Source organism: Cynara cardunculus, unplaced genomic scaffold (assembly GCF_001531365.2).
Source record: "Cynara cardunculus var. scolymus isolate 2C unplaced genomic scaffold, CcrdV1 Un_Scaffold_926, whole genome shotgun sequence".
NCBI classification, from domain to species: Eukaryota; Viridiplantae; Streptophyta; class Magnoliopsida; order Asterales; family Asteraceae; genus Cynara; species Cynara cardunculus.
In genome coordinates this window covers 61,621-74,180 of record NW_020200649.1, presented here as the reverse complement: position 1 = coordinate 74,180, position 12,560 = coordinate 61,621, and the positions used below count along the sequence as shown (strand labels likewise).

Genomic DNA, 12,560 nt, shown 5'->3' with positions numbered 1-12,560 from the left:
ATTTCATAATTGTTAAGAACATGTTGTGTAATAAGCAAACAGTGAAACTATTTCATAATTGCATAACGACAGTGAAACCATTTCATTATTGTTAAGAACATATTGTGTAATAAGCAAACAGTGAAACCATTTCATAATTAGATTAAAACGGATCCATCTACCGAAAACATGGAAATGACAAATGTCTCATCTAATAGGCAAACAGTGAAACCATTTTATAATAAGGTTGAAACGGATCCATCTTTTGAGAAAATGAAAATGACAGATGGCTCCTCTAGAAAGACGTTTATTTGTGTATCGTAAAAAATACGGTGAAATCATTTCATTCATTAAATGTAATAGTTAAAAATATTGTTTCCTTATTCAAAATGGGGTTGATTAAGGAAACTAATGATTATACCCGATTTATTGATATAGACGGTTTTACAATTTTGCCCTTTTTCCAATTAAAAAATAATTTTTTTTCTATTTTTTATTTTTAACTTCCTAATATAAACTAAACTAATCTTGACTATTGATCAAGAAAATGGATGGATGAGATTGGTTTATATGGTTTATACAAATGAGAACGGTTTTCATTTGCTCGCTCCTCTATACATATATATATTGATTAGAAATCCACGAACCACTCAAAGACACCACATATCCYTCTACAAGATGAATATTCATCATGAATATGAAGTCTTATTCGGCATGGATCACACATTTATAATGAATATAAACACGTTATTCATCATCAATCACACATTCATGATGAATAACATGTTTATATTCCTGATGAATATGTCATGTGTTACGCTATTGGTGGTTCCCATGTTCCAATTTTAGGTTTCTAACGGAACCTGACCCTACATATAATATTATATTTGATATACCTATTTGACGCCATAAGTCACGTTTTGAAAAACAACGTGGCCTCGCCATGGTTTATAAGGCTTCAGGCTTGACCTCGTCGTCACATAATTAGAAACCTTGCTATTACATGGTAATGCTTATCAAGTAATAGACAATGATACAATGTTATTTTTAAATTAATGACAGACAATCTTACTCAATACGATAAATAATGTGGTAACTCTTATCTACTAAGCGTTTATCCAATTTGTGTGTTGGTAAATGCCCCTTACTTTTCTTTGTCTCGTAAATATAATCTTCAATTGTTTTCTCCTTATTCTCGAACGAGTCGAAATAAGGCCAATAACTCTCTATAACTTGYGAGATTGAAAATAACTCCGTCATATGTCGAGCTTACAATGTATTAYAGGAAAAGATATATGAGACATTCTCAATGTATCATAGCTCACCTTCTTTATGCACTTCAATGTATCATAGCTTACAATATGGGATCTACSGGCACTTGTTCGACTCCCTCTCAAACGTCAAGAGGACGTCTTAAATCGTAGCTAGGGGTGTTAACGAGAAAATGTTATACCAATTGCTTATGACYAAGTGCAAGACATCAAATTAAAAGAAAAAAGAAAAAAATGAAGTGTTAAGAAAGCTCCTGTCATGAATGGTGCACCTCAAGACGTCATAGCGTACTCCATCCATGCCTTAGACAACTGCCGCAGTGGTTAACGTGGCGCCTGTGACTTGCCTCACCCCAACCCCATATTGGCGTACTCYAGCCATCCTAATTGAGTTGTAAAATTTTCAAACTGTATGTATTAGGTTACTTTTATTTGAACCCAACACGATAAACCAATACCATTTTATTTCTTGAATTTAATATGATTATTGARTCTCTATTAATATCTACATTAGACAATCATATCATCAAGTGCCTTCTTCATATACATATATTTTAAATATATTTTCCATCTCTATATAACTATTTCMTTTGTATATATGTTCAGTAACTATGAACATATATGTTAATATGCAAATWRAGAAAATTAATCAAATGTTATATATTTAAGATTTAAGAAGTATAGATAAACTCTACTAAATGGTTGATGATGAGAAATAAATTATATATATACTAGAGAAAACACCATATTCAAGACTAGGAGGATATTTTGATGTTCCAAATTATCAATCCGACCAAACCGTACCTTTGGGTCAGGTTGGGTTGCATTTTAATTTGGGTTGAGTTGAGATTTTCCAAACCGCAAACATTGGTTTGAATTATTCAAATGTCTTCAACCTGATCAACCCAACCCAACCCAACCAAACCAAATCCAAGAACAACCTAATACAAACCCAAACCGTCCTTTTCACACGCTTTGAAATCGATTTGAATACCAAAACAAATTTGGCTATAAAGAACTCTTGACGAGTGCATAAGATGACAATATACCAATTTTGGTATTAAAAAACACCCAATTTGATCCAAGGGAAATGCAAAAAAGTTATAAAACGGCGTCAATTTTGTTAAAATTTATAATATCATTTGGCGTAGCAAATTCTGATTTTGTTGTGTTATAACAAGAAAAAGAAATATGAAAAAAAAACAAGATATTTGATTTGTTTTTAACTTATCATCATCTATGTAAAATGTCACTTGTCAAAAACCGTCTTACAAATATCTTGTAATGATCGTTGATGATGAGAATAAATCCAAACAGGAATCTGACTAAAAGACCATTAAAATATGTTGTATAACAAGAATGCGAAAAGGCATACCGATAAAAGCATATAACTTCGTAGCGTGCAAAAATTAACCTCCGTACACATTTGGAAACCAAATTGTTGTGTATTCAGACGTGAATTCCAAAGATAAAACCATGGCAGAAAGCACAGAATACGAAAAAGAGATGTATTYTTTTTAATTCAACATGGATAGTTTAGTAATTTATCAATCTTATCTCATTTCATCTTTTTTTTCCAACTACACAGGTGTACTCTTGTCCCACCCAGTCTTATGTTTGTTCCAATTTCTGCSATTTAATTTTCGGCATCAGTCATTTATTTTTCAGTTTTTACATMCTTCGCAAGAAGAAACCGRGYTATGATGGKCTAAACGCCTTAGTTTCAGTCTAATGTGACACCAAACGTAGGACAAGTATCCCACGAAAAGTAGAACCAAATTGCACAATAATTCGAAATCAGTTGYAAGATAAGTATGACAAAATCTTAAAAGAGCAACATTTTAGAATAGAGGCAAAACTATACTAAAAACCAGTATTTGACAACAGACAGATGCTGCAAAAGGTATTGCAGTAGAAAAACGAATAAATTTCCAAAATGCAAAGCTGTACCTCAACGTTTGGAGAATTGTGGGGCTTTTCGGGCTTTCTTGAGACCAACTTTCTTCCTTTCGACCACTCTTGCATCTCGAGTAAGAAGACCTTCCTTCCTAAGGGGCTTCCTGTGGTCTTCGCTCACTTTTAGCAATGCACGAGCGATACCAAGAGAGATGGCTTGAGCCTGCCCAGAAAGACCACCTCCATGTGCCTTCACAAACACATCGTAGCTAGTCTCGTATCCTAATGTTGCTAAAGGGACTTTAATATACTGAAGCCACAATGGATTGCCTTGAAGATATTCCTGTACAACATTAAACATGTTGACAATGTCTTAATCACAAATTTACGGGTTTTCTTTAACTTTGRCTAGGAAATCAGCTAGAGGGTCAAACTAATTCAAGTTTCACTCAAACTCAATATTCAAAACAAACACCCAATTTCAAACAATTACCCAATTTCAAACTTGACTAATTTTGAGACGCTAATATCTAAGCGGCAGATAGAGGGGCAGCAGTAGACAAAGGGAGGTGGGAATCAATCAGGGGGATCAATGGAGCAGGCAAGCAGCAGAATTCAAATGAGTAACAAGTATCGGGCATAGATCAACATTTTTTAAGGAAACCTCAGAGGGAGCCCATACCCACCCTGGTTACATCGTAGCTCCGCCCCTTGAGCTGACCCTCAAGGTTGATTGTTATTTATGCTGAGGAGTTCATAACTGTCTATGGCATGAAAACCGTTACAAGATTTAACACGCTACAGTTTATAAGTTAAAATTCAACTTATTACAACTTTAAACATACTTCAAGCTACCATAAGTTTCCATTGTCCATTAAAAGGAAAACATTTCCAGACGCCAACCTCGGTTTTAAGGAAAAGAGAAACCCTAAAATGTCTTCCATTAACAAYGTGTACTTCTATATCATCAGCAAACTCAAACAATGCTTTAAGCAATATAACGGTTTTCTTTACAATGTCGTCAAGTAGGTTATAGAACAAACCATAGAAAGAGTTCCATTATCAATTTTGATGACTGTTGTCATCAAGTACTTCCTCCTATCCATGAAAATCACAACTTTTTTTTTACCAAAGGGCCTTTGGCCTAGCGGTATGCAAGTCTTTGATCTCCTAGGAGGTTAGGGGTTCAAGCCTCACCAAAGGTGAGGAGGGTGTGTGAGTTTATTTGTTCTATTTGCCGTGAATAAATATTATATACTTAAAAAAAAATCACAACTTTTGGTTTGAGACATGGTTCTTAAAAATTGTTTGGTTGTGTGTCAAAACCTACAGTAAGTGTGAGATCTGACATCGGTTGGGGAAAGAAGCGAAGGTTGCCTACCTTCTCTATCAGTAGCGTTTTAAGACCGTGAGTCCAGGGGTGGATAAAACGGACAATATCTATTACGGTTGGCCAGGAGCAAATAATAAGCTTCAATGAAAGACGAAATAAAAGGWTCTTGACCAATTTGCAGATACCAACAATTCTGTTACCATGATAATGTAGCCTATATACAAAACTTTCCATAACAAGAAAATGTTGCAATTTTCATGATCATACAAAAAGAAGTGCTTCCATTTCGACAGGAAGGAGAAAATACTACGTTGGCCATTTAAAAACAATATAGAGTTTGATGCAGTTGCAAAATCTTCTCTAAGCTTTTGATTCAGTACCAATTATGAGGTTAAGAAGTAACCTAGTCAGACAGAAAGATTCTTCTAAATGAATTCAGAAAATCGGAAGCCTAAAGGAAGTAATCAGTAGAGTGAGCACAATTCTACAAAGCAACGCAGTCCAACCATGAACAACACACTACACAACAGGAACCAATATATATCATAAAGAGTTCCAAAACAAATATGGATAAGAAGAAGGAATCATAAGGAACCACCTTCGCATCACGATAATTGATTATGAATTTTCCAGTCCCTTCCTGAATGACAACCCTGGCAATGGCACACTTCCGGCGACCGGTGCCGATAAGAGTCTGGGCAGCGAAGCCACCGGGGAGCCTCGATTTAACGTACTTCTCCAAATCCACAGTAAGAGGCTCATCTAGGGCAGTCGCAACAATGGTAAGAGAAGGGGACTTGATTTTGGAAAATTGAAGTGATTTKGACGAGTGAGGGAGTGAAAGGGAGTAGGGTTTTTGAGAGGAAAAAGATAGAGAGGAGAAGGATGAGGAGAGCGTGGAGATGGACATCGCCATTTTCGCACTGGTTTTAGGGGAAGAAGATTTGGTTGAAGATGAGTTTGTGAGGGTGGAAGGCGCAATAAAGGATAATGTAATTTTATTTCTCCAAAATCACCCTTCCTTTGCTTTATGCTCCAAAAATTATTTATGTAATTTCATTTTCAATTATTTTTACGATGCAAAATCAAGAATTGGAAGAACCAAACATAATCCATGAGTAAATTTGATCTGATTTTTTTACACAAAATAAATAATGATATATATATATAGATATATAGATATGGGTGTGAAAGTTCAAAAACTCTTGAACATTTAAATCAAATGTGATAATATACGTGAGGTAACCTAAGGTAGGTCTGGGCGGTGTTGATGAGAGAACCGGTAGTGGCGATGGAGTGAGTAGGAGGTCGAGGGTGTCGGTATTGTYGATTGCGAGCAGGTCAAGGTTTGAAGTGACCATTGACAACAACGTTAGGATTTAGAGTATGTGAGACGATATTAATCGTGATTGCTTTTTGTGTGATGGCTTCTGATAAAACTCAAGGATGGAATGATAAATACAAGGAGTACAGGTATAGCTCGATTCCATCTCTAACTAGCTTCAATTCAAACATATTGGTAAGGGGAAATTGGAGGTCAACTTTTAGTCAAAATCAGTTGATTATCTTTGGAATCCTAGACAAACTTCAAAGGAATTACAAAATTAGTTCAAACTAGAGCTTTGCAATGGTGTTGATTTCGATATAAGGGATTTTGTTCTGGTTGTTGCAGACTTTTGAACTTTGTTTCATCCCTGCAGATGCCAATTTGATTTTTGTGTTTTACGATGTGGGGTTCGTATGATTTTCACGCTTGGAATGGAGCATCTGAAGAGGCTTAAAAACCCATTTAACTAGGGAAGGGAAGGATAGTTTGAGTGTGGTATTCACGTTTGGCAGCAAAATGTGTTTAAGAACCTTTTAGCCTTGAATTTYAGGTAATATYTGTTCGTTTTCATTWTGTGTTTTAATTGGATCATGAACTTTGATATTGTGATTCTAGATAAACTTCATTTGATCAAATCATCAGTGAACCTATGAGGAAGAATGTGAATCTATGGGCAGCGGCAAAAAGTCTTTTTGAATTTAAGGTAATTTCTAATTTTTCCAATCTTGTGTTTTTAATTAAATCATGAACAATGTATTATGATTTCAGAACAATGATGAGTTGGGTTTTATTTTGTTTTTGCTAGTGAATTAACAACTYTTTAGTGTACTCACAAACTTAATTTCATTAAACTATTGGTGAATCTTTTARGAAGAATGTGTGTTTGTGTTTTGGATGAGGTTACAGGACTGAAGATGTATCTACAAAGATAAAACCTTCTTTGAGAAGCCGTTTGTAGGTAATCCTGTACAAGTATGAATTTCTAATCTTTCGGTTTTTTCTTGTCATATTGCAAGAATTTCATTCACTTTCTAACCATGTGACCATTTGGATTGATTTTGCATATGAAACATATAAATATGATGGTATTTTTTTTTTAACCACATTGGTAGTGCCTGATTGATTTGAGCTTGGCTCCAAAGGTCAAAAGTACCAGGAGGTTCTAGGTTCAAATCCAAGGAGGAATAAAAATCTCCTTGTGGCCACAGAGGTTCAAATGTGGTGACTCCGGGCTATTTGCAAAGCAGGTGGTCGTCCTGGGATTAGTCGGCTCGCATAGCGGATTGGATATCCAGGTTAATATATATATATGATGGTATTTTTGGCTTCAAATTAAACAAGGAGGACCTGCCTTATAGACATTAAGATTTTATAGATAAACCGGAAAAAAGAGTCCATAATCCAAGTGAAATGCTTATAGAAACAAATTAAAAAGAAAAAGAACAGAAGCAGAAACAGAAAACTCTCTAAACAAACAAAATAAACCAAATAATTTGGATGCAAGTGGTTGAATTGATCAGTTTAAGTTGTTCCGATTGACATTCCACAATATARTTTCAACGGTCTTTTAAGGCTTGCTTTATTCACAACCTAAACTTAAGATGGAACCTTCACATTTGCTCTTCAGTTGAGTTTTACTTAACTTAAATAAAAAGATTCAAACGATGAGATTTTTATACTGAAAAACTTAATYGTGGGAAAGGTTCTTGCTGATCTCTTAAAAAACTTCACTGGTTCGTGTTTTTTTTTAATCTTTTCTACAACTATTTCTTTATTAGAAGCTAAGAATATATGTTGTCTCAGTTGTATTTATTGTTTTAAAAAAAATTTCCCTAATTAGACTCTAGAACTTTATGCTTATCTCCGAGTAGGGATAGAAAATGATCAAAAAGGTAAGTGGAAGCTTGGTGACATCCACCGACTAAAATGTCCATCATTAACACGTTTGGCCAAATTAACATGTTTGACAAAAGTTACTCAACATTATTTGTAGAAGTAGCAATGTACCTAGAGACCATAACTATCAACTTCCATTGTTCATTGTAACATCTTGCATAATAGGGAATTACCTTACCAATAAGTAACCATCAATAGCTTAGTCTAAACTTAATATTTCTAATAGGGGCAGAATGCTAAAAAAAAAAATTGGTTTTGGAGGTCAAGAATGCCAAGGGGGGTTTTAAAAAAAGAAGATCCAGCAAGATAGGCTTGGTTGATCTTGATTTTGTGTTATTAGTGGGGTTTAATAACACAAACAAAAAGATCCATGAAGCAAGTCCAAAGAAGCTMAAGATTATAAAAGGTATCCATTACATAGTAAACAAACAATTTTGTATTAGAAAAATGTCTTAGTTTCTCAGACAATAATAAGCAGTGTAGTAGCATTTTCTCTATCAATARTGATCTTTAACCAACAATTTCTGCTCCAACTATGACATGTGTAGTAGCTTCTTTGGTTTATATGACATGTGGGAATCRCAATAATGCATTTGCRGTTCATTGTTTTCTTYAAGATTTGGATGTGTAAAGTACACGTAGACCCATCAAAATCATTCTGACATGCTCGTTCATTCCTTTGGTTACGCTGATTAGTTTGATTCACATGTAAGCTTCTTTCTTAATTGATTTGGTTCAAGTTACATGTATAAATGTGTGTACATTGTAATGCTTCTTTGTTGAGTTTATGCTAAGCTGGGATTAAACATTCTACTTATGGAAGAATGGTATATATCTTGCAAATGATACGGAAATATAGAATACTAAGAGGTCGTTTACTAAAAAACTTACTTGTTAAGCGCTTACTAAGTCATTTTTACCTTACCAGATGAACATGACAAGGGCCTARAATCTTACCCTGTAAGAACAATGATAAAGATAGAGAGTCTTACCCAGTAAGTAAGGGTGATGACGCTTACTGGGTAAATTGTTTCATACGATATCGTTTTGATGGATTACGTTATTATCTGAGAAAATAAGTTAGAATGTTGACTCTTACTGATAAGCACTTACCGAGAAAATGTTTTGGTAAACAGCTCCTAAGTTCRAAGTCAAGATTGAGAGTAATGATATTTGTTCATTGTCTTTCCTTCACATGTTTATAACATATAGGCAAATTTGTATTGCAATTTGCTTGATAGTTTTTGCAATTTTGTAGTGAAGTACTAGTTCTAAGAAACAGAAAGATGGAGGATAGTTTGAACCACATGCTCATGACATAGAGCAGTTAACGTTTGCTTGTAATCACATAAGGCTCTTAAGTGTCTGAGAAAATAACGCAATTACAGATAAGATTGCGAATTTCTAAAATTCCAAAAGTACAAATTTTAGGTGTTACATTGGATTAGTTCTCAAATTTCAAAATTTGAGAAAACTAGATCTCAGGTCTAAATACATCACAATACGATTGGTTTAGTAGTTTTGGTTTATCAATTATCATCAACTATTCAACATCCAATGATTGATACCACCGTATCACTAGAAGTAATCTGTTCATCGAGCTCTAAAAGTAGAGCATGAATCGAAATGCTAGACAACAACCAGGTAAATCCCATTCTTTTTTCGTTTCTCGCTAGTGTCTGAAGGAAGTTAAAATTTTCAAATTAAAAAAACKCAACTCCTAATTTTAAATAATAAAYTGATCAAAGATTGTGATAAGAACATCGGTTTCAATTTTCATCCATACAAGACTTTTTAGAATGTTATTTTTTAAGGTTTAAGTTTACATACTGTTTCATATTGTTAATTAATTGTTCAAATTGTTTAGGTTCATAGTGTTAATTGTCTCGGTTTAGGTTCAAACTGGCAATTTTTAATGTTTAGTTCACTTGTTCAAGTTGTTAATTGTTCAAATTATGTACAAACTACRGATTCTTTAGGTTCAAATTCTTACTATATGTATATGCACTATCTCTTGCAGTGTAATCAAAAGCTTTGGGTCTTGGTGTAACCAAGCATCACTAGCTATTGTATGCAACAGTAGTATTGTCATCCTCACTTGGGTTGCTTTGTTCCTTATCRTTCTTTTTACTTATTTCAATTTCAACATGTCTTCTAGGGTTAGAAGCCATGACTTTGGATGTCAAAAACGTAAAAAAAAAAAAAGGAAGTGAATAGATGATACAGTCTCAAAACATATCTCTTGATGAATTTGTCATAAAAGAATCACAAACTTCTCTTGGCGATCAACATATTAATGTTAATTCGGATTATACTTATGTTGATGCTTCTAGTGAAAATCGTAATTTGATGAATTTAGTTGACACTCTAAATGACTCCAATGAGAATGATCATGAAGAATATATTAAGATTTTGTTACGTAGAATGTTAAAGGAATGATTCTATTTAAGTAAAATTATGTGTTACTTTGTCTTTTTTTAGTTTTTTGTTGTTTTTATTTGTAAGAGTTTCAATAATATGTATAAGTTGGAGGCCGAATAATTTAGATAAATATGAGTATGATCGTATAATAGTTATACTAGTGTCAGTGATCAAAGAAGTATAAAGTATATAAAATGTATTCTTTCATATGTGATTACTAGACCTATCAAATCAACAGATTTAGATGGCGTTTGTTTTTTAAGAGGTATTGAAGTCTGAAGTCTGAATTCACTTCTGATTTTTAAGAGGTGGTGCTGAAGTCTGAAATCTGAATCAATTAGATTGTTTGTTTTTACGTCTGAAATCTGAATCAGTCAGACTGTTTGTTTTTACGTCTGAAGTCTGAAATCTGAATCAATAAGATTGTTTGTTTTTTTAAACTGACAAACTTATGAAGTCTGAAATCTGAATCAATTCATTTCAATTAAATTTAACTGAAATATCCAATCATTTAAACCATTAAGCAGAGGCGATGACTGGTTAAACCCATAAATAACATCATTGCATTCCTTCTACCTCTCTTGTAAGTTCAACAAAATCACACGACAAACATAGAGGCGATGACTGGTGCATAAATTAAACCCATAAATCAAAGAAGATGCAGAAATCAAACCCATTTAACAAGATACCTGTTTATTCTTCAATAAAATCAAACTCATTTAACAGAATACCTTAAATCAAGAAATCAAAGAAGACGCAGATCGAGAGTTTGAGAGATGGATACCTTAAATCGAGAGCTTGGTAGACAAATCGAGAGCTTGAGAGATGAGAGATCGAGAGTTGATATGGATCGAAAGTTGAGAGATGAGAGATCGAGACAGAAGAGTCAATCTAGAGAAGTCGAGCGCAAAGAGATGTAGGCAACAATATGAAATAAGAGGTAATAAGAGGCTTCTTAATCACTAAAATTTTCAAACCTAATAAGAGCTTTTAAGCTTTTAATTGAAAAATAAAAACAAACACACTGAATCCTCTTATGTCTGACCGATTTAGACTTAAGAGGACATTAAGAGGTTTTTTATTAAAAACAAACAGCCCCCAAAATTTTTACCATCTTAGCCCAAACCTACTTAGGATATCTCCAACCCAACACTAAAAACACAAAAATGGAGGTGTTCTTGTAACTCCCGTAATTTTACCATGAGAAATGTTACGTAATTTAAAACAGATTCTCCAAAAACACTCCAAAATGATGGCTAAATTAAAACTTTAAACCATTCACAGCGGAAGACTTTAAAATAATAAATATATAACTTAATGTCAGCTCGTCCGATATTGAGTTGCTTTACAAATTTTATCTATCATAAATTATGCAATTGAACTTAAATAGACTAGACAAGTCTCTATGTATGCGCTTTTTCCTTTGTTCAACCTAAAACCTTATGTCCCTAAGATGCATACTATAGTCAGCTTATAAAGCTTAGTGAGTTCATGGTTTGCTTGAACAAAAATCATTTCACATCATACAACCCTGAAAGAAAAGAGATCTCATAAATTGTCTGTCGGGTATGAGTCATTTAGTCACCGACATTCCCTAAGTTGTCTGACCTGGACCTATCTAGACACTCATTATGGAGTCGTGCCACTTGTCGTGTGACTTACTGGTCAAATGTTCACCCGTTAAAACTAATCATAAAACTTTCATATGAAATAACATGCTAGAGTTATTTGAAAAAAAACACATAGCATGCAACTGGTCATAAAAATAACATACATGTCAAATATATCATGTATGTAAACTAAAACATCATGCATACATACACATCACCATATAAATTATATAATGTTCAAAAAATAAATTTGTACGTAGGTATGCATCCCATAATAAGTCTCATTAAGACTCACCTAATTGCAAGTACATTGACTATTGATAGCTCTTGATCAAATACCTACACATTTCATACCATAATATCTCATTAATGACACAAATTTTCCAAAAGTCAATTATGGTCAATCCGACCCGACTTAAAGTCAAACTCCATATCCAAACATCCTAATATGCCTCAAATAATTTCATTGACTCCATTATTAAAATCCACATGGGTCAAACATGTTAAAAGTCATCTCTTGGTCAACTCGGTCAACCCCGTCTAACTTTAGTCAAACCCAAGTCTAAAACTCGCTGACATCCTAAAACATAAAAAAACCATTATGTAAACTTATAAGTCCATCTCTCCAAATTAAAGCGCCCCAATAAATATTCAACTCAAATACGACGCTTTAATCTCATGATTAAATCATCAAAGTAATTTAATAATTTATTATAAACTTTTCTTCTTAGAAAATAAATAAATAATTAATATTAATATTAATATTCTAGAATAATTAATATATCAATTAAATAATAATTTAAATTAATATATTAATTAATTTAGAA

The 12,560-nt window shown here is 33.5% G+C and overlaps 1 protein-coding gene across 1 annotated transcript; it reads right to left on the bottom strand.

Moving 5' to 3' along the window:
• Positions 1-3,029: 3,029 nt before the first annotated feature.
• LOC112502113 (30S ribosomal protein S9, chloroplastic) lies at positions 3,030-5,498 on the bottom strand. The gene is made up of 2 exons (XM_025105943.1): positions 5,078-5,498; positions 3,030-3,489 (listed from the first exon to the last, which is right to left on the bottom strand). Exons 1-2 carry the CDS (start codon positions 5,393-5,395, stop codon positions 3,202-3,204), a joined length of 606 nt encoding a protein of 201 aa, XP_024961711.1. The 5' UTR covers positions 5,396-5,498; the 3' UTR covers positions 3,030-3,201.
• Positions 5,499-12,560: the final 7,062 nt, after the last annotated feature.